A 23,014-nucleotide genomic window follows, 5' to 3' on the forward strand; every position below is an offset into this window, starting at 1 on the left:
ATACCGGCCTATGAATACCGGCTATGAGTTGTAATTGACCATCAAATCAGAAAGAAACTTGAGACAGAGGAAGACTGAGAGATTCATGGCCTGCTTTTAGGTGATCTCTGAAACGAGTACTCCCTCTATGGACATGAAAACGTGTGACATGACTACAAAGCCAAAATCCATAATGTCTCAGAGGGTAATATATAATGTGCACAATTTCTGGTTTTTTCCGCGTAGGCTATGAGCACGAAATGTAGATAGCATTAGTGCTGTATACAAGATATTTTTATGTATGTAAATTGATAGTAAATAAATTATCATCGCGAAGATACTGTAATATTCAAAGATGAATAAAAATATTTTTTCTATATCATTGTCATATTTAATCTTTTATTACAAACACAATGCTGCTGTGGGATAAAACATTTTTAATCGTATTTCTATAAATCTTGTTAAATATCAGTAAACTGATCTTTGATATCTATCAATCATTTTTTTAATTATTTAACAATCTAATTATTAATATATGTATAGAATTTGTCAAATTAATCACTGATTCCTCTGAAGTTTTTTTTAAAGACTCGAAAATATAGATGTTGCAAAATATTTTAAGTCTCTTCCTTTATATAAAATATAAAGAATTCATATGCTAACACTATTTATATTTTTATTATAATTTTCATACCAGCATAATACTTTTGTGCTTAATACTTTATATAATACAATGTACTAAATTATAAAATTTAACATAATTACAAAATAGTATTACTATTAATAAATAGGTTGTATGCATATTGTATTTTACTTTCTAATCATTTTCAATCACTATGCATTTCTATCCAATATATTCTCTTCTTCGAGTTCTTGGATTATTATGGTTTATTGTATTCCTTCGTGTTAACATCATAAAAATTACCATCACTTGTCATGCTTATTCCTTCCTATGGAGTCCATCGGAATACTTTCTATGGACATTTGTTCTCAGGTATAGATATTTTATAATATAAAATTTACTAAAAATTTTTACATAGTCCAGACAAGATTAGCGATGATTAATCCCTAAGATTATTGGAATTTTAATATATTTTCTTTAGCATTAAAGGAATATTAAAAAAATTTTAATGATCACCTAACAGCCTTAACAATCCTTTTTTTTACGTGGGGAAAATGCTCCTTATGCATACTCTGACGGGACCTATTTAACGGTCCCGCCGGGGTAGAATTCAGCTCTCGCATATATAAAATTTCGCAAAAAATTTGTATTACTATAAAAATTATTGAGTGTTAGCAATTTAATTTTCATCCTTATATAAATAAAATACCTATAAAAAAACACTCAAAAAATATTGACCCCTTAAACATCCCCTTAAAAACCTCTTGTTAATATTAATAATATAATTATTGAAATATTTTTTAATCTATCCCTAATATTATTTAAACCTATATTTCCTGATTCTTTAAAAGATGCATAATATATTAATCACCTAAATTAATCACATAATAGCCCTAACAATCCTCTACTTCTTGAAAGGAAAATTAAAAAATCTTCATCAACACCTAATAGTCGTAATAATTCTATTTCTCGATTAAATAAAATTATTCGAGGAAAGCCTATTTCTAATCACGTATATTTTAATCTCTAATCACATATATTTTAAATTATATGTCCTAATTACATTCTCTAACCGCATGCTTTAATCGCGTGAATAAATGTCCGACATTACGTACTATTGTACGTAAAGCGTTTCTTCAGGTCAGTTGAACTTACTTTTCGTTGATCCTGGTCACTTTCTTACTCGATTTAATCAGAGATCGAAAAAGGAGATACGCACACACTTCTTCTTTTGCCGATTAATTAACGGCAAATGAGCGTAAATATTTCACGCTCATCGTAACGATCGCTCGATTTTGATCGTTCGTTAAATATTTAAATATAATTTTATTTTAACTTAAAGCCAAATTACTACAAATTTCTGTATATGATATTTTCTAATAAAATATAAAACTCATGTGTGTGTGTGTGTATAACCTTTATCATATTACAAATTATTTAATTAATTAATCATTTGGCTTTATATTAAGTTAAAGTAAAGTTTAAAAACAATATCTATAAACAAATTCTACGATGGATGAGCTACAAGAAATTAGAATAAAATAAGTGTGAGTTATAAAAATAAAGTAGCATAAAAAATTGATAAAATTGATAAAATTATTAATGCGTACTCTTTATTTAATAAATTAGACAAGATTTTTACAAAATATTTTCTTTTCTTGATTCTCTTTTTTTAATTATAATACTTCAATATATTTTCACAATAGATGCAAAGCATTTCGAAAGAATTTATTAAAAGTTATTTAATTTAAATAATCCTAGCTCATCCATTTTAAGGCAACGAATTACTACAATCTACAATGTACATCTACGTCTACAATCTCTACGAATTCGTTACCTTAAAGTTAAATAAAAGTTTTTCTCACTCACTAGCACTGATGCGCAAAAGCGGAGTTGTTGTTATCGAAGCTAGTTGTCTGTAACATACAAATATAAAATTTATTTATAACAATGTTCACAAAATACAATCAATATTTCAAAAAATTTTTATCGTTCGGAATTTTACATCCAATGTGCAAAATAATAAGCAGAGATAAACGTGTGGAAATATTTTATAAATTTTTGAAACTGTTTTTTAAATAGAAAGTTTTATATGACTTTTATAAAAATCTTTTTCTCTAATTTTCTCTTTAATTCATTAAAATAATAAGATCGAATTATTATGCGTACAATTTATAACAATTGATATACAAATAATAAATATTCACCATCAGATTGCTCCGCCGATGCAAGATGCCTCTCCGAGGCCTCCTCCTCTCATGTTGTTGGCGCGCGATACTTTTAACGACACTCCCGCACTCGCGAGCGATATTTTTATATCGCTATTGTCGTTATTTTACGCACGATACTGAACGGCACTCCCGCACTGTTTCGATGCGATTAAAAATTTTATATTTGATCGCGCGATGTATATACTTAATATATATATACCTTTAACGGCACTTCCTAATATGTATATACCTAACGCGTTGACAAAGCGTTTGCCATCCGCGGCACGTTGATGGCACCGACGACGCGAAAGGGTATTTAGCTTCCTATTCAGGCACCTTAAGATTTATCATAAATGAAAAATTTAAAATAAACCTCAAGGCACCATCCAAGTACTAAGCCCTCCCACCGCGACAAGGTGTACCCCATGGGAGGGTTATATTATATTATATATAATTTTATATATAATATAATATATAATTAATTTTGTATTATACTATATAAATTTTATAACTTATAAAAATATTAATTTTTTACATCTTATTGATCCGTCCATTTCCAAGACCTTCTTTTTTTCTTTTGTTTTACTTTGTTCTCATGGCACTCCAATTCTGGTTGCAGTCATTTGAATTCCACGTTGCACTTACACTCATTCACGAAAAGTTCCTCGTTATACTTGCAATTGTAGTTAAAGAAAGAATTTGATAATATATGGAAGGTCTCACGTCACTACCTCACTGCTCGAGAGCCATTGACCGAATGATCGTACGTCAGAAACATTATCATGGTACTGTTTATATCGTCAAAGTTATGTGAAGAAGGAATTTGATAATATGTGAAACATTCTTTCGTCACTACTCAAGGTTTCTGTGCGAATGATAATAAAGCCGTGTCACATATTAACAATAGCGCGATTCTGTTTATCAAGGTCAAAAACAGTGTTATTGATAAGTCTCTCGTTGCTGAAATATTTTCTGTAATATAAAATATTTGTGCGCGGAATATTAAATTATAGAAGTATTTTAATTCATTGATTAAGATTAATTGATTATTTATTAAACCATTCATCTTGAAGTCTTTCGTTATGCTAATTATTTGCATCTATAATTCGATTGTTTTATTTCGTGTTCCCTCACAATTGTATTATATGTCCCCCAATTATATTTAGATTGATATTTAGATCAAGTGGAATAATAAAGTAAACGGATGGAATATACTTGTGACTATAAATATTAAAATAATAATTATTGTTCGTAAAGATTGCAAACATCGATGTGATTATTTAATATGTTGGATTCCTATCATTTTATCAATTCTTGATTAAATTATATATTGTTTAATATTGTTTATAATAAGCATCAATATGATCAAAAAATCATAATATATTTAATTCTCTTGTCCCCTTTTATGTTTCCCTTGTTTCAATTTTTATTCGCAGTAATGAATCATTACGATTCGATAAATATTTATCGTTACGACAGTTTCATTTATCAAAAGTTAATTAATTTTTAATTATTAATATTTATAGCAAATTATGTTTAATATTAATTGTAATCATGTTTAATACAAAAATTACAATATACGAAGCGTTTCTCACCACAACTTTATTACTCGAGAATCATTGTGCGAATGATGACAAAGCCATAACGTATAGTGTGCTACTGTTTATATTTTATATTGCTAAAGCCGAACACTGTGTTATCGCCAATTCGTTGAAATATTTTATATATTATAAAATATACACTAACGCGAAATATTAAATGACAGAAATACTTTAATTTATTGATTATTAATTAAATCATTTATCACGGAGCATTTTGTTATGTTAATTATTTGCATCTGTAATTCGATTGTTTTTCTTTGTGTTCTTTCATAATGCAAATTACATTTAGATTGTCAAGTAGTACAAAGTATAATATGGGTGAAATATTTGACTCTAAGTATTAAAATAATAATTATTGTCCGTAAGAGATCACAATGATCGAAGTGATTATTTAATATCTTATATCATTTTATCGATTCTCGATTAAATTGTTTATTGTTTAAGTAATAAGGATTGAGAATGTTTAAAGCATTGGTTGAAATATATTTAATTCTAATATTGTTAAAAAAATATTATTATAATAAGCATCAATATGATTAAAAAGTCATAACATAATTAATTCTCTTATACCTTTTTATGTATCCCCTGTTTCAGTTTTTATTTGTAGTAGTGAAAGGATACTTAGCTTCCCATTCAGGCACCTTAAGATTTATCATAAATAGAAAAATTAAAAAATAATAATTTAATTCCTTTTGATTTAATAATTTAATGTCGCTAGTCAATAATCCAAGGATTGTTGAAAAAAAGTGTAGTCGACCAAACTAGCCAGAAATTTTGTTTAATAATACAATGTATTAATAACCTTTGGAAATCTCATTAAGTTTTGCGAAAGTAAGATTCCGTATTTCTTGCACAGTAAAAAAGATATCAAATTCTCGTTCCAAGATTTGCTTAATTTCCACAACCATCATAGAATCCATTCCAAGCTCAGGTAAAGATGTATTTTGGTTTATCTTTTTCATGTCCTTTACATCTGTAAATATAAAATATTAGATTTATATCTTATGCGAGAAATAGTTTAATACATATGAAATAGTCTGCATGCGAATACTTACTTAAAATATTACCAACAGTTTCCATCATATTGTAAAATCTGGAAGATTTTACTTTCTTCTCGGCTACAATCATGCTACTTACGACTGGCCGGTTTTGAAGTAAAAATGTATCGAGTTCGTTAAGGCAGCTAGATATCTTTTGTTGCAAAATACCGCCGAAAGCGAGTTTCTTATTCTCTTCTTGCATATCAGGAATAAGACCTACGTCACCTATAGCTCCCCACTGAATCGCCAGTCCAGGTAATCCATCCTTCGCCCTTTTCTCACACACTCTCTCCATGACGGAATTAGCCATGCCATAATTAGTTTGTCCAGTGTTTCCTCTACCGCAAGAAACGGAAGAGAACACTACAAACTGCCGTAGTTTAGGACAGATTTTTCTAGACAGCTTGTCCAACATTTGCGTCGCCCAGGCCTTCGATTTGAAGGATTCCGTAAAGGTATTGATGGTTTGATTTTCCAAAATGTTGTCCTTCAGCACTACGGCCAGGTTGAATATCGCGTCTACCGGTGCTATCTTTTCCGCAGTTCGCAAAAGGTTTTCGCAATCATCACGGTTGGCAGTATCGATATTTTTCATAATAATCACATTTACACCGTAAGATCTCCACAATTGAAGTTTCATGCGCTGATAACCATTTTTTATCCCAGTTCGCGAAATCAGGACGACGTTTTTAGCGCCTCGTAGTATTAGCCAATCGGTTAACTCCAAACCGAATCCACCTAGACCTCCTAATATAATATAGCTTCTATTACTGAGACAATAGTAACAACGATGTGCAACAAAAAGTTCGTTCAAAGATTGATCTTCCTCATGAATCTTTAAAATTATCTAAAAATATATATTTATATATTAGAGAGACGTCGAGAGTAGTATTATAATATTTCAAATTGTTGTAATAACGTTTATAAATATTGTAAAATGGTTATATTAATAACATACCTTTCCTATATGTTTCCCACTTGACATGTATCTAAAAGCCGCTTCAATTTCTGATTTTGGAAAAACTTTCACCTGAAGTGGTTTAATGATCAAATTTTTCAAACCGTTAGCCATCATTTTGGATAATAGAGACTTATGCTTGGGATAACCCAGAAATATATTTTCTAATAGAATTCCATGAAAACTAATACCTTTTTGAAACATGATCATATCTAAAGGATTGTTAGAAACAAGATCGAATTTGCCGATCTCCAGGAAACGACCATTTCGTGCTAGACAACGAACAGACGCAATTAGTTTTTCTTCTGACAACGAATTTAACACCATATCCACGCCGTAACCGTTTGTTTGCAACATTATCATTTGTTCGAAACTGGTGTCTCGAGAATTTCCAATATACTTATCCGTAATAGTCGGAAACGTTCTCTTAATAAATTCTCGCTTTTCAGTTGTACCTACGGTAGTAAACACCTCGCATCCCTCGTTAAGAGCTAGGTGAATAGCTGCTTGTCCAATGCCTCCAGTACCGGAATGTATAAGTATTTTATCGCCTTTCTTCATCTTCCCATGAATATATAAAGCCAAGTAACACGTGGTATAAACGCATGGGATTGTAGCAGCATCTTCAAATGTCCATGTATCAGGTATGTTCCAACATAAATCTTTGTCTTTCACAACGATGTTTGCTATACATCTAGAAAGAGCGAGAATATTAATTAATTGATGATATAATTGGTCAATTGATCAATGATATTTTATATAATAATTGCTTGAATAATAATAATATTTACTTGTTATCATGAAGTCCCATTACGTGACGTCCATTGGTATCGAATCCTACATATTCCAATCCAAGAGATATACTTTGAAATCGTTCTTGCGACATTGCGGTCGGCAATGAATTTAATTTCGCAGTAGCTAACATTACATCTTTGAAATTGATAGATGAATAAACTATACGTATCAAATCTTCGAGCCGAGAATCAGATATTTCGTTTTCCATCCAACAAAATGTACTTAGATCACCACGAACCTATAAAATATAAGAAAATATTTTAGTATATGTGACATACTATATGTAAAGTAAAATTTTAAATAGCAAATTTCTACATTACAGAAAACAAAAATATAATTATTATTAGATAAACTTGCGTAAAAGGAGATTCCGCTCGTATCTTGACCTCCTTCGTTAATAATTTTTTTAATAAACAATGACCGACGACTAAAACCTTTTGACTGTTACTCAGGAGGATGACCTTGACAACATATGTCAAGATCAAAGTAATCCGAGCATGATCCCCTTTTATGCAGATTTACCTATTATTGCGCATGTATACATATAGAAATTATTTATATACTATTAAAAAAACTTTGCAAATCTTCGCAAAAATATGTATATACCATTTGACAAACATAAGCGGAAGGTACAAGTTGGGCTTCTGGACGCGGTAATTGTAAATGCCTGTAAGATCCCCAGATTTTATTAGAGCGCAAAACATTAATAGTCATGTCTTTTTGTAATTGTTGCATATAAAACGGATTTTGTAAAGAGAATTTAGGAGCGTTCTGATCTTGAATAAGTACACCTCTAACAAATTCGCCGCCTATCTCTTTCCTCAAACAGTTAACGAAGCCTAGCAAACCGCACTCAAAGTCTTTTTCTCCAACAATTATGATTCTACTGTCTTTAACAAGTTGATTCTCATCATTCAAAAGTAATTTTAGTTTTTGGAGCCAATTAAAATTGTTATTATCTATATAGACAACAGTCGTCCTTTTTATCTCAACTTTTTTCTTCAAAAGTATAATTACTTCCGTATCAGTGCGCTTTTCAAGAATAATATTTAATTCGTATTGCTGCAAATATTTTTCATAGTTAATTATGTTGTACTTTTCGCGTGTCAACAGATATCCACCTTCTCTTATGAGTGGTAAAAGTTTTTCTAACGAGATTTGTTTCGTCAAAAGATTGAATCCAACAGCTATTAACACTTTATCATCTAAAGATGCATTTAAATATGCGATTGTAACATTTTGTGGCAATTCTTCTGAACTGAAACGACTCGATGATGTTAATAAAGTGACATTTGCCTGTATTAGTGGCATATCATTAAAAGCTTTAATTAACAGCGGAAATGATAATTCTTCCAATGTTACATTATCGATATCTTCAACTAATTCAATGGCTTTTATTTTAATGTTCTGATGATCTTCCAATGCAAGCTGCACCGATATTTGGATCGTTTCGCCTAAAGAAATCTTCGCACGATCATGATGAGCTACAAATATGTGTTCTTCAATAACGGGATCCTGGATTAATTTCCGGCGAGAAATCATGGTAGTTTTAATGCCTCGAATCTCTATTCCGCCAGATATAATCGTGTCTATTTCATTGTATATTCGTATTGATAATTCTATAATGAGACAATTCAATCAATTATTTTATTGCACAAAGATTCCATTATATTAGTAATAATGTAGTAGATATAATGTAGTAATAACAATGTGGTAGATAAAAAAGAATCATGTTTTCAATGGATTGTTGGAGGTAATAATCGACCAAAACTAGCCAGAAATTTTATGTTTATTGTTTACAACGTTTCGACCATGTGGTTGCGGTCCTTATCAAGTAAACACTGAAAATATATTAAATAATTAGATCTAATTATTATATTTCCAATATTTACTTGATAAGGACCACAACCACATGGTCGAAACATTGTAAACAATAAACATAAAATTTCTGGCTAGTTTTGGTCGATTATTACCTCCAACGATCCTTTGAATAATTGATTAACGATATTAATATAATTTATATTATTAATGTTTTTAATATTTAATTTTAATGTGTTTAATGTATTTATATATTTAATTTTAAATTATTAATTTTTTTCTAATTGACTATGAACATACGTTTATCATCTTCTGTTATTATGTCCCGCAGCTTTAATGAGTGAAGCGCAGGATCGATCACTAATTTTTGAATACTTGTAGAAACATATAAGTTTCTAGTATCGTATCCAAGAATATGCAGTTGTAGCATAGTATCCATAAACGTCACCCAATTATTTGTCCAAGCAATATGTCCTTTGTTGTGTGAAAGAGATGCGCTTTTTAATCCACGGAACCAGCCACTATACTGATAACCGCGTAATTTTAATTCTTTGTAAATGTCTCGAGCAGTCATATGTTCTTCCTCATTATCATTCTCCGACAATAGGTTGTTTGGAATCATTTCTTGTTCTGGATTCGATATAGTATGTACTGTACCCATTACTACAACGCTATCTCCTTCAATAATTTCAAATTTTCCGCTATCTATAATATTTTACATTTTTGATATTACACATAATTATGAAATCAAATGATTTTAACGTTACTATTCAAGAATAATGTAAGAATAATGTAAATACCTTTTTGTATCGCAATTGTCAATTTTACAATGTTATTCGATAAATGAGTAACACGAATAAAGCTTATATCTCGAAATATTATCGGCATAGTTGTATATGTTTTTCCTTCCATCATGCCGATAGTTTCCCAAACAAGCGCAAGATATCCTGTCGCTGGTAGTAAATTTCTTCCATCGATTACATGACCACTCATATAATTGTAGTCCTCATTACTGAGATTGATTTCGATGTGTCTTTCATTGGATTGTATAGACCTCTGCGATTGATAAGTTGCCACAAACCAATCTTCAGAATGATTCCACCTATAAAGAATAATGTTTTCAATATTTGATTTTAATGTATTTTAATGTATATCATTTGGCATCAAAATCTTATTTGTTACAGGGTGTCCAAGAAAGGAGAAAGGGAGGGAGGAAAGGAGCAAGAGAGCGAAAGAATAGGGAAGGGAGAAAGCGAAAGAAGGCAGAATCGAGGGAGCGATCGAACAAGAGAGGATCGAGGGAGCAATCGAACAAGGGAGGGAGAGAGGCTTGGGAAGAAAAAGGGAAAAATCTTTCTTGACATTGTATGTATGTACCTGATAGATGGAGCGATCATAGGAGTTCCTCGACTAACTGGAAATTTCACTGGTGGATATAAGTTAACGATCTGCGGCTGTAAGCCACAATTGTAAAGTTTTCCAATTCCTCGCATAGTTACATTGGTGACATTTTCAGTGCGCTGAGTCAATACGATATTCGTCACTTCTGGATGTAAGGATTCTTTCAAAATATGTTGTAGGATACTATCCGGTGCAATTTCGATAGTCACGGCGTTAATTGGGATTAACTTCGTTGCTTGTTTAAAGAGAACAGTATTTAATATACTACGCGTATGATAGTTTGCTGAAGATAATTTTGTTGCCGTATTGGACCACTCGATGCAAGGTACAGAAGTACTGATCCATCTTGGACTTCGCTTTTTCGGTTGTGGTATTACTTTGTTCAAATTAAATAAAAGTTGAGTTTCCACGGGTGTGAGGTAATGACTGTGATATGGTACATCGCAAGAGATTTCTTTCACGTTAATATCATTAATCTGGCAAAATGAAATTAATTAATATAAGCAAATATAAAGCAAATTAAAATAAACTCTTAAAGTTGAATATTTTTATAAGAAGACAAGTCAAAAATCAATCTATTAAAAACTGAATTGATAAATAACACCTGTAATTTTTTAATAAATTCTTTTATGGATCTTATGGGTCCAGTTACAATATTACTGTTTTGGCTATTGTAACACACTATTTCAATATTTGCTGGACATATATTTTTGAGGGATTCATAATTAAGATTCACAACTGCCATAGAGCTGTGAATCACATTTTCTTCGATACAGGCCAAACCAATAAAATATGCCGATAAAATAGTTTGTTCAATAGTTAGACATTTATCCGCATATGCACAACCAAGTTCACCAGCCGAATGACTCATCATGTAATCTGCATTAATTTCTAAAGATGTTAGAAGATCTACCAATCCAATCTACAAAGTTATAAAATAATATTAAAATGTAATATACATATAATAATATAAAATACAAACTATAATATTAAAATATCTTTGAAGGCAGTTTCTAATGACTCACTTTATGTATACAATTTTCATATAAATTTATACATTTATAATATTTTACCTGAATGGCAACGATGCCGATAAATGTGTGTAAACTGCTTTGGCATTCTTTTCCGTCTTGCTTTAACAAAATGTCCATAATATTTATATCATATGATTTTAAAGTAGCGTCACATATTTTTATAGCATTTGCAAAGGCGTCAAATTTTAATAAATCTTGACCTGATAAAGTTATAATTTAAATGTTATATCATTTCATGATTTAAGTGTGCTATTATATATTAAATATAGAATATTTTATATATGTACCCATTTTTGGCCACTGCGCGCCCAAGGCAGAGAATATAAACCAAATAGGTCTTTTTACATTCCCATTATTTTGGATTTCCTTTATTGAATTTTGTTGCAAATTGTTCAATATAATATATCCTCTCCATGGATGATCCTCTATATTATATGCATATATATCGTGTAATAAACGAATATATTCGACATCTGTCGAATGATTAGCAACCTACAAGACAAACAATTTTTTAAAATCTTATATACTAGACATACACTACTCTCAACAAAATTAAAAGATTATTTAAAATCAACGCATGAAGAAAAGATCACATTTAAATTCACATATCTTTATGAAAAAATATTCGTAGAGCGATATTAAAATTTCATGATGCATTTAAAATTGTTTTGGAGAAAAATATTTTCCTCACACGTCATTATGGTTAAAATTTATTTTTTAATTTTGCAAGTTTACTTTAAAGAAATGTTGCTTGTAGTGAAATCTTTGTTGAGAAACGTGTGTTGAATCATTGAAAAGTTCAAGTTTTCAGCCTTAAAATGCTCTCTTAAATATTATTCTATGACTATTTTTGTCAAAGATACGTGAGTTTAAATTTGCACTCCCTTTTTATGATTTTAAATCATCTTTTAATTTTGTTGAATAGTATATTTTCTAATTATTGTAAATAATGTTGCTTTTGAAATATCTACTAACATCATTTAGAAACGAATTTACTGATTCTTCAGTGCGTCCAGACAATATCACAAGTCTTGACAAACCATTGTCCGGTGTTGCGTTGTTAACTTTCTGTTTGGTATTCCATTCTAATAACATATGAGCATTGGATCCCCCAAATCCAAAAGAATTAATGCCGATGTATCCATTCTTAAGTGGTATTGCTTCTGTAACCACATGTATGGCTCCATTTACAAGAGCATCTATATCATCTCGTGGTGATGTATAATTGATGTGTGGTGGAATAAAACCGGTTTCGAATGCTATTATTACCTTAAAAAATCATTGAAATTAATTAGATAAAAATACGTATTTTGTTATGTGTTTTTTTTTAAATTATCCGAATAATGTCATTTTAATTGCAAACCTCTCATTAATTTGTGAAAGGATTAATATTTTAAAAACATTTTAATTTATGTATATAAAAATCAATCGTCACAGATAGATAAACATTAAATTTCGAAATTCTTTTGCTCGCAATGCAGGAATAGTAAAAAGACCTTTTTATTATATAGGAGATAAAACCATTTATCATGTACGCGGAATTTACTGTATATTATTTTCTTTTATAAAAACATGAAAATATCATTGGACAAATTATTTTCAGGCTACCTTAGCGATCTGAGTGAAACCACTGGCAGGTTCAACGTGACCAAGATTGGATTTTACAGAGCCGATCATCAACGGAGCTTTTCTATCCTTACATAAAACAGTATAGATAGCATTGACTTCTTCAGGATCGCCAGCTCTAGTAGCGGTACCATGTGCTTCTATGTAATCTAGACAAGATGGTAATACATCGCATTCCTTGTAAAACTCTGTCAATAAAATGCTTTGCATATGTGTCGATGGGAACGTTATTCCCTCCTGTTTGTATCCATCGTTATTTATTTTAATATGTTTACATGTAGCATAAATTCTTTTAGCATTTTTTGCCTTTTGAAGATATAGCACAGACAAGGTTTCACTACGCGAATATCCGTTAGCAGCAGCATCAAAAGGTTTGCAGCAACCATCGGATGACAAAACACCTAAAATAAAATATGTATTTTCCCATACACATACAAAATCTGACGAGATATTGATTAATTTTAGCAAAAATACCAAGACGAGAGAATTGCAGATTTAAGGTGGGATGTAAGCATAATTGTGAGGTTCCAATTATGGCATCTTCGCATCGACCTGACATGATATCACGATAACCAAGAGCCATAGCATAAAGAGAGGAGCTGCATGCCGAATCGACTGTATAAGATGGTCCTTTCAAATCCAAGAAATATGAAAGTATATTTGCTACTATAGATTTGTTACATCCCACAATGCCTAGACCATCTACCTAATCATAGGAAGTAAGCAACGACAAATTTTTACATGTGAATAATGAATTCGATAATTCTTTATATCAATAATTTTCTTCTATATTTAATAGTCAACTTTCTTTACCTGAAGATTCTTATACACAAATCTCTCTTGCGATTCCAGAAAACTTGTTCCTATGATCACGGCTGTATTTTTTCTTCGCAACTGTTTTGGATTGATCCCAGCATCGATAATTGCTTCATAAGTATGTTCTAATAATATTCTCGTCATAGGATCGAGCGTGTGTGCTTGCTTGAAGCATACGTTAAAAAAATCAGCATCAAATTTTTCTATATTATTAATTGTCCCCATCCGTTGTGGTAAATCTGGATGCTCTAACGAATTATGACTTCATAAAGATATGTGTTATAATACATTTATATAATATAATTTCTATATTTCTATATTTTATAGTATATTTTTTAATGCTGTATATTTAATGTTATATTTTTCAAAATTTTAATTAAAAACATATTCGTATAATATTTTGTAATTATTGAAAAAGAGAAGACATATTTCATGTTAACCAATCACAAGTAAGATTATAAATTTTAATTACCCATTTTCCATCGATCATGATCTGTTCTAAGAAGATCAACTTTATTGAATAGATTTTCTTGTAAATGATTCATATTATTTGAATCTGGAAATCTACCAGCGATACCTGAAATAACGATTTCATCGCCAGAATCAATATTAATGCACGGTCTGTATGTTTCTTCCATCACAATAAACAATTATTTTCATATATGTTAATCTGGAATAATAAATGGAGTATATATACACATACACACACACATATATATATATATATATATATATATATATATATATATATATATATTATTACGTTCGAGACGAGGACTTCGAGATATATCGAAGACGCGCACTAAAGAGAACGACTGTTGCGAATCGCGTTAAAAGGACACTTTTAGAGAACACACAGGAACTTTAATTTTTTGCGAAACATACACAGAACATACACGAACAACAGATTAATAACATAATGGATAGCTTGACAACTATCTTTCGACTCAGCTGTTCTTTCCTTTTTAACAACCAGATGCTCATCGTTTGTAATGCCGACTTGATGATTACGAACATCAGGAACGTAACAATATATAAAATGTTGTCAAGATAAAATTTGATATTTACAATATTAATGCGTTATAGTTTACTCTACAGATGAGAAGTAATGAAATAATAGAGCGATAAACTGTTACCTATATAAATAGATTTTTCCTATTAATTATGTTGATTCTTGCAACTGTATAATTAATAATGTATCACATCATGCATTTTTCATCTTCTTTATAATTTTGTAACTCGAGGTATTTTTAGTTAAACTTATGCATATGTCATTCAATATAAAATTCATATAATACGAGATAATTTGTAATAATTGTGATCAACACAGGATATAAATATTTGTTAAGACATGAGAAATATACAGACCTTTCTATCCTTATTATTACAAAGCTATCGTCATTTGAAATTTGGTGATTTTTTCCGCAATTTTAAATGTACCGCTTTTTTTTAGACTGAGATGTCGCATTGATAAATTAAAATTTAAATATTTTTTTCGATTATATTATATTAAAAAGGATTAATTAATTAATAAAAAAATTACTATTAACTGATGGAAAAGAAAAATTTGCTATAAACAATATAAAAGAGGACAGAAAGTTAATTAAAACATTGCATCGATTGTTAGTATTCATTTGCGTATCATTTTAATATGTTGCAACTGCTTAATCTTTGTCTAGTTATGCAAATGTGTCTAACGTTGGCATTTAATGAATATAAAGTTGAAATTGGATAAAAGTTTTAATTACGATTTAAAAATATGCGTACAAAGGTTAATATGTTTTTAAAATTACTATTTTTGAGATGCATAAAAATAAATGTTTTAATAATTTAGAACAATAATTTAAAATAATAAGCCTGTAATAATTTAAAATAATAAGTTTGCACGATATAAAGTATTGCGACTTTATATTCTGCTAAAGATCAGACAGTTTGCGTAACTGTTTGCGTAACTGGGCAAAGATTAAAGTTACATAAAGTCAAGGTTTTCGTTTTTGATTTTATAATTATAATTATAAAATCAAATGAAGTTGTAGATAAAAAACTTTGACTTCGTTATTGATGAAATTGTTTAATCTTTATACAAACATATATTATCGTCGATAAAACAATGATTTGGTATAATAAAATGTATATTTCAAAATAATTACATAACTACATAAAAGACTTATTTCCGATAATAAAATATAAGTTGGATGAGCTAAAATATTTTCATGTTTAAAATAATTAGTGCAATTATCTCCAGTATAATCAAAACAGTTGACAACGTCTCATGAATCTTTAAGTCTATCAACATCATTTAAGAGGATGCCGGATCTTCCTTTTTTATCGATAAAATTTTGTATATCGAAAACTTTTTATTAGCTGCACAGAATAATAAATACTTTTCCACAATTAAATTACACATAGCAACAAATATGAGAGTGAACTATTTTATGTTCAAAATAAAAAAAATATATAAAATTATAGTTTTCTTATCGGCTTCTGACATCAACTCATAACAATATTAGCTGAATATAAAAGTTTTGTAGTTCGTACAAAATAAGAGTACATTCAACTCGGAATTTCCTGAAGGAATATAAATGAACAGTCAGAAATGCGTTTAGAAGTGTAGTAAAAATAATTTACGTATACAAAAGTTTCGTGCATATATGTGTGCGAAATCGAGGCACGTGAGTAAAGCAGTCCTGTAAATTAGTTGCTTGCTATCGCAACAGACGGCGCTATAATTGAGTAAGTGAGATACCTCTTAAGTGGAATCAATGAGCTGTCCCTTGCGATCTCACTTAACCAGATTTGACTGTATAAAGAATTCATATGTTCCATTCTAATATAGCTAACGTTATTTATATATTCTTATTATAATTTTCATTCCAGCATAACATTTATGCTTAATACTTAATATAATATAATGTACTAAATTATAAAATTTAATATAATTATAAAATAGTATTACTACTAATAAATAAGTTGTATGCATACTGTCTTTCAGTTTCCAATCAGTATGCATTTCTATCCAATATAATCACTTCTTTGAGTTCTTGGATTATTATGGTTTATTGTATTCCTTTGTATTAACATCAAAAATTATCATCACTTGTCATACTTGTACCTTCCTAAAAAAATTTTAATGATCACCTAATAGTCCTAACAATCCTTTTCTTTTACATTATTTTATTTTTGATGATCACCTAATAACTCTAACAATCCTTTTTTTTTACATTATTCTATTTTTTATTTATTTTTAGTTTACATTATTTATTTAATTTATTTCACTTTTTGTTTTTTAATTTTAAATAATTTTTTCTTTGACACATTTGACTGATTTTATTACAGGCAGCGTCAAAATAATGAGGCATTTATTATTACTTTAGACGGCACACTTTGTAATTGACTCCGATATAAAATAAAACATTTTGTTATTGTTTTTTATCACATCATCACATTTGCAGTGAAGATGGCCCAAAAATAGGATCGAAACGTTCGCTAACTTTTCTTTATAATTTGATCCATACTTATTTGATTGTATAATAAATAATTGTGTTATAAGATCGACACTTGACTAGTATTGCCATTAAAACTGATTTGTTTAATTTTATATTTCGAGTCTTATATTTTTTTTATTAATTATAATTATTGAAATATTTATTAATCTGTTTTCCCTAATATTATTTAAACCTACATTTCCTGATTTTTTAAAAGATACATAATACATTAATTACCTAAATTAATCGCATAATAGTCCTAACAATCCTCTACTTCTTGAAAGAAAAATTTAAAAATCTTAATAATCACCTGATAGTCCTAACAATCCTATTTCTCGATTAAGTGAAATTATTCGAGCCTATCTCTAATAACGTATATTTTAATTATGTCCTAATTACATTCTCTAACCGCGTGCCCTAACGCGTAAATAAATGTCCGACATTACGTGCTATTGTACGTAAATCTTTTCTTCAGGCCAGTTGAATTTACCTTTCGTTGATCCTGGCCACTTTCTCGCTCGATCTCTAACCAGAGATCGAAAAAAGAGAAACACTCCTTCTTTTGCCGATTCATTACCGGCAAATAAGCGTAAATATTTCACGCTCATCGATCACTCGATTTTACGATCGTTCGTTAAATATTTGTACATAATTTTATTTTAACTCAAATAAAGCCAAATTACTACAAATTTCTGTATATTATATTTTGTAATAAAATATAAAATTTATGTGTCTGTATAACTTTTATCATATTACAAATTATTTAATTAATTAACCATTTGGCTTTATATTAAATTAAAGTTTTAAAACAATATCTACAAACAAATTCTACGATGGATGAACTATAAGAAATTAGAATAAAATAAGTGCGCGTTATAAAAATAAAGTAGCATCAAAAATGGATAAAATTGATAAAATTATTAATGCGTACTCTTTATTTAATAAATTAGACAAGATTTTTACAAAATATTTTCTTTTCTTGATTCTCTTTTTTTAATTATAATACTTCAATATATTTTCACAATAGATGCAAAGCATTTCGAAAGAATTTATTAAAAGTTATTTAATTTAAATAATCCTAGCTCATCCATTTTAAGGCAACGAATTACTACAATCTACAATGTACATCTACGTCTACAATCTCTACGAATTCGTTACCTTAAAGTTAATTAAAAGTTTTTCTCACTTACTAGCACTGATGCGCAAAAGCGGAGTTGTTGTTATCGAAGCTAGTTGTCTGTAACATACAAATATAAAATTCATTTAAAATAATGTTCACAAAATGCAATCAATATTTCGAAAAATTTTTATCGATCGAAATTTTATATCCGATGTGTAAAATAATGTAAGCAGAGATAAACACGTGTGGAAAAATTTTATATATTTTTGAGACGGTTTTTTAAATAGAAAATTTTATGACTTTTATAAAAATCTTTTTCTCTATTCTTTTTAATTCATTTCAATAATAAGATCGAATTATTATCCGTACAATTTATATCAATTGATATACAAATAATAAATATTCACCATCAGATTGCTCCGCCGATGCAAGATGTCTCTCCCAGGCCTCCTCCTCCTCTCATGTTGTTGGCGCGCGATACTTTAATGACACTCCCGCACTCGCGAGCGATATTTTTATTTCTGCTATTTTACGCGCGATACTAAACGGCACTCGCTCACTAATTCGGTACGATTAAAAATTTGGTCCCGCGATGTATATATTTAATATATATATACTTTGTACGACACTCCCGGTTTAGGAAAACGCGACGATGTGAGAATATTACAACGCGAAAACGCGGTAACGAAGCGCTTGCCGTCCGCGGCACGTTGATGGCACCGACAACGTGAAAGGGTACTTAGCTTCCCATTCAGGCACCTTGAGATTTATCATAAATAGAAAAATTTAAGCTAAACCTCAAGGCACCATTGTTTTATTTCGTGTTTTCTCACAATTGTATTATAGGTCCCCCAATTATATTTAGATTGTCAAGTAGAATAATAAAGTAAACGGATGGAATATACTTGTGACTATAAATATTAAAATAATAATTATTGTTCGTAAAGATTGCAAACATCGATGTGATTACTTAATATGTTGGATTCCTATCATTTTATCGATTCCCGATTAAATTATATATTGTTTAATTAACAAGGATTGAGAATATTTAAAGCATTGGTCGAAATATATTTAATTCTAATATTGTTAAGGAAATATCATTATAATAAGCAATATGATCAATAGATCATAATATATTTAATTCTCTTGTCCCCTTTCATGTATCCCTTGTTTCAATTTTTATTCGCAGTAATGAATGATTACGATTCGATAAATATTTATCGTTACGATACAGTTTCATGTCGTTTATCAAAAGTTAATTAATTTTTAATTATTAATATTTATAGCAAATTATGTTTAATAATAATTGTAAACGTGTTTAATACAAAAATTATACAGTATACGAAGCGTTTCTCATCACTACTTTATTACTCGAGAATCATTGTGCGAATCATGACAAAGCCATAACGTATAGTGTGCTACTGTTTATATTTTATATTGCTAAAGCCGAACACTGTGTTATCGGCAATTCGTTGAATAAATTTTATATATTATAAGCTAAAGCGCAATATTAAATAACAGAAATACTTTAATTTATTGATTATTAATTAAATCATTTATCGCGGAGCAATTCGTTATGTTAATTATTTGCATCTGTAATTCGATTGTTTTTCTTCGTGTTCTTTCATAATGCAAATTACATTTAGATTGTCAAGTAGTACAAATAATATGGGTGAAATATGTTTGACTCTAAATATTAAAATAATAATTATTGTCCGTAAGAGATCACAATGATCGAAATGATTATTTAATATCTTGTATTCCTATCATTTTATCGATTCTCGATTAAATTGGTTATTGTTTAAGTAATAAGGATTGAGAATGTTTAAAGCATTGGTCGAAATATATTTAATTCTAATATTGTTAAGGAAATATTATTATAATAAGCATCAATATGATTAAAAAGTCCTAACATAATTAATTCTCTTATGCCTTTTTATGTATCCCCTGTTTCAGTTTTTATTTGTAGTAGTGAAAAGGTACTTAGCTTCCCATTCAGGCACCTTAAGATTTATCATAAATAGAAAAATTTAAGATAAATCTCAAGGCACCATCCAAGTACTAAGCCCTCCCATCGCGACAAGGTGTACCTCATGGGAGGGTTATATTATATTATATATAATTTTATATATAATTACAATTAGTTATAAAGGGCTTGTAGAGCAAGAAAACAAGTATATTACAAAAGTTTAATTATGTCAAGATGTACATCAAAATAAATCTATGTCGACAGTGACATTACAATAATACCGAACGAGCAAAACATAAGTACGTTATTAAAGGCGAACGTTTCGATCGATTTTTCGATCCTCTTCAGCGCAATAATATAATGATAAATAAACACGAGTAAAAATTAACGGAATAATGAGTTAAAATTATGGTCTAATGAAACGCATTAAATGTGGTTGTTTGATAACGGCGCAATAAAATAATCGTCAATAAATACGAATGAAAGCTAACAGAATTACAAGTTAAAAATTATGGTCTAATATACGCATTAATAAAAACAAAATGAAATCGGAAAAACTTTATTATACTTAATTGCATACTAAAACCATGTGGGCCCTCTGCTAGTTTATTTGCCAGTGGGTGTGCTTCCATGATAGTAAGTGATCTCGTGCTAAATAAATGTAAAGATAGCAAAGTCAAGAACCCGTTCCAAACAATCTCAAACTTAAAACAGAAAGTAACTCACTCAATTACAGTAATTTCTCCAGTTGGAAATAAATGTGAAAATATCTTGGATAATACGATACACATATAAAATACAAATGCGGCAGTAAGAGCTAAAGTACGACGTTTATATATAAGAGTAACAATGTCGTCAGAGCTTATGTAGATTGTTTATCAAACTGTTGTACGAGTCAGGTAAACATTCTGTGTCAGTTTGAAAGTTTAAACCGTTAGTTTGTCTTTTAATAAAAATTGCTTTAGACAAAATTCTTTTATAAAGATTAGGCTCATTATCCAGCACTGTTATGTCGCCCCATTTAAAATAATGATTATATGACAATTTGTGGTCTGTAATAACGGACCTTGAACTCGTATTGCGTCTGATATGTAGGCGATGTTCGGATATTCTAGTGCTGAGCTTTCTGCTAGTTTGGCCAACATAAGAAGCATCGCAGTCTGCACAATCAATCTTATAAACAATGTTAGTCTTATGCAGTCTGGGAACCATATCTTTATGTACTTTAATGATAAAATTAAGCTTGTTCATAATGTGATAGGCTAGTTTTAGGTCAGAATTTCGAGTTATTTTTTTAAAATTCTCAGATAGACCTGGCAAGTACGGTATGGTAAGATAGGAGTAAGTCTCATGTGGAGAATTCTGTGGAGTTTTTGTGACAGAAACATTAATTAAAAAATCCAATCTATGTGTAATCGTTCGGAAGATCAGTGATAGAGGGTAATTATTATTTAATAATATGTTAATAATTATTTTCAAGTTAGCTGCATGGAAATCATCTTAATCTCGAGACAAAAGCAGAAAGAAAACAGAAATATTCATCCGATACACTAACTTTACTACGAAACACCACCACAATTTAAAACTGTTATTGACTCCCAAAAGAATCATAATTTCAATTACTCCACAAAAGGCAGCTACCACGCAGTTTCTTCCGAAGTTCTCATTCTCCCTACAGACTTTACAGATAAGCAGTGTAAGATTGATAACAAGGGCCTAAATCTGTAATATTTTATATTACAGAAAATATTTCGGCAACGAGAGAATTATCAATAACACCGTGTTCGACCTTGATAAATAGTATCGCGCTATTGTTAATATATTACACGGTTTTATTATCATTCGCACAGTAACCTTGAGTAGTGACGAGAGAGACGTTTCACATATCAAATTCTTTCTTACATAGTCAACTTTGACGATATAAACAGTACCGTGATAATATTTCTGACTTACGATCATTCGTTTCATGACTTTCGAGCAGTGAGGTAGTGATGTGAGACGTTTTATATATTATCAAATTCTTCCTCTAACCACAATTGCAAGTGAAACAAAGAACTTTTCGTGAATGAATGTAAGTGTAACGTGGAATTCAAATGAGTGCAACCAGAATTGGAGAGCCACGAGGACAAAGTGAAACAAAAGAAAAAAAGAAGATCTTGGAAATAGATGGATCAATAGAATATAAGTCATTAATATTTTTATAAGTTATAAAATTTATATAGTATATTACAAAATTAATTATATATTATATTATATATAAAATTATATATAATATAATATAGCCCTCCCATGGGGTACACCTTGTCGCGGTGGGAGGGCTTGGTACTTAGATGGTGCCTTGAGTTTTATCTTAAATTTTTCTATTTATGATAAATCTTAAGATGCCTGAATGGAAAGCTAAGTACCCTTTCGCATCGTCGGTGCCGTCAACGTGCCGCGGACGGCTTCGAGTGCTTCGTTACCGCGTTCTCGCGTTGTAATATTCTCGCGTCGTCGCGTTTTCTGAAACCGGGAGTGTCGTCCAAAGTATATATATATAT

At 29.8% G+C, this 23,014-nt stretch overlaps 1 protein-coding gene across 4 annotated transcripts in view; it reads right to left on the reverse strand.

Annotated features, from left to right (window-relative positions):
• LOC112637545 (fatty acid synthase-like) overlaps positions 1-14,542 on the reverse strand; it is a 19,443-nt gene extending 4,901 nt beyond the window's left edge. The window contains exons 1-16 of one of the 4 annotated variants that reach the window (XM_025407515.1): positions 14,373-14,542; positions 13,898-14,148; positions 13,559-13,790; positions 13,067-13,485; positions 12,434-12,727; positions 11,746-11,950; positions 11,498-11,658; positions 11,029-11,346; positions 10,401-10,900; positions 9,824-10,125; positions 9,324-9,728; positions 7,812-8,824; positions 7,202-7,443; positions 6,411-7,104; positions 5,468-6,299; positions 5,141-5,385 (exon numbers count right to left, since the gene is read on the reverse strand). In XM_025407515.1, the coding sequence (XP_025263300.1) occupies positions 5,207-5,385; positions 5,468-6,299; positions 6,411-7,104; positions 7,202-7,443; positions 7,812-8,824; positions 9,324-9,728; positions 9,824-10,125; positions 10,401-10,900; positions 11,029-11,346; positions 11,498-11,658; positions 11,746-11,950; positions 12,434-12,727; positions 13,067-13,485; positions 13,559-13,790; positions 13,898-14,148; positions 14,373-14,538 (6,213 nt within the window). In that variant the 5' untranslated portion in view covers positions 14,539-14,542 and the 3' untranslated portion in view covers positions 5,141-5,206. Of the gene's footprint in view, positions 1-5,140; positions 5,386-5,467; positions 6,300-6,410; positions 7,105-7,201; positions 7,444-7,811; positions 8,825-9,323; positions 9,729-9,823; positions 10,126-10,400; positions 10,901-11,028; positions 11,347-11,497; positions 11,659-11,745; positions 11,951-12,433; positions 12,728-13,066; positions 13,486-13,558; positions 13,791-13,897; positions 14,149-14,372 lie in introns of those variants that run through there. The other 3 variants (XM_025407517.1, XM_025407514.1, XM_025407516.1) reach the window with 3 other exon arrangements.
• Between the last annotated feature and the right edge of the window lie 8,472 nt (positions 14,543-23,014).

The sequence above is a fragment of the Camponotus floridanus genome, unplaced genomic scaffold (assembly GCF_003227725.1).
Source record: "Camponotus floridanus strain SB8 unplaced genomic scaffold, Cflo_v7.5 scaffold18, whole genome shotgun sequence".
Taxonomy (NCBI): domain Eukaryota; kingdom Metazoa; phylum Arthropoda; class Insecta; order Hymenoptera; family Formicidae; genus Camponotus; species Camponotus floridanus.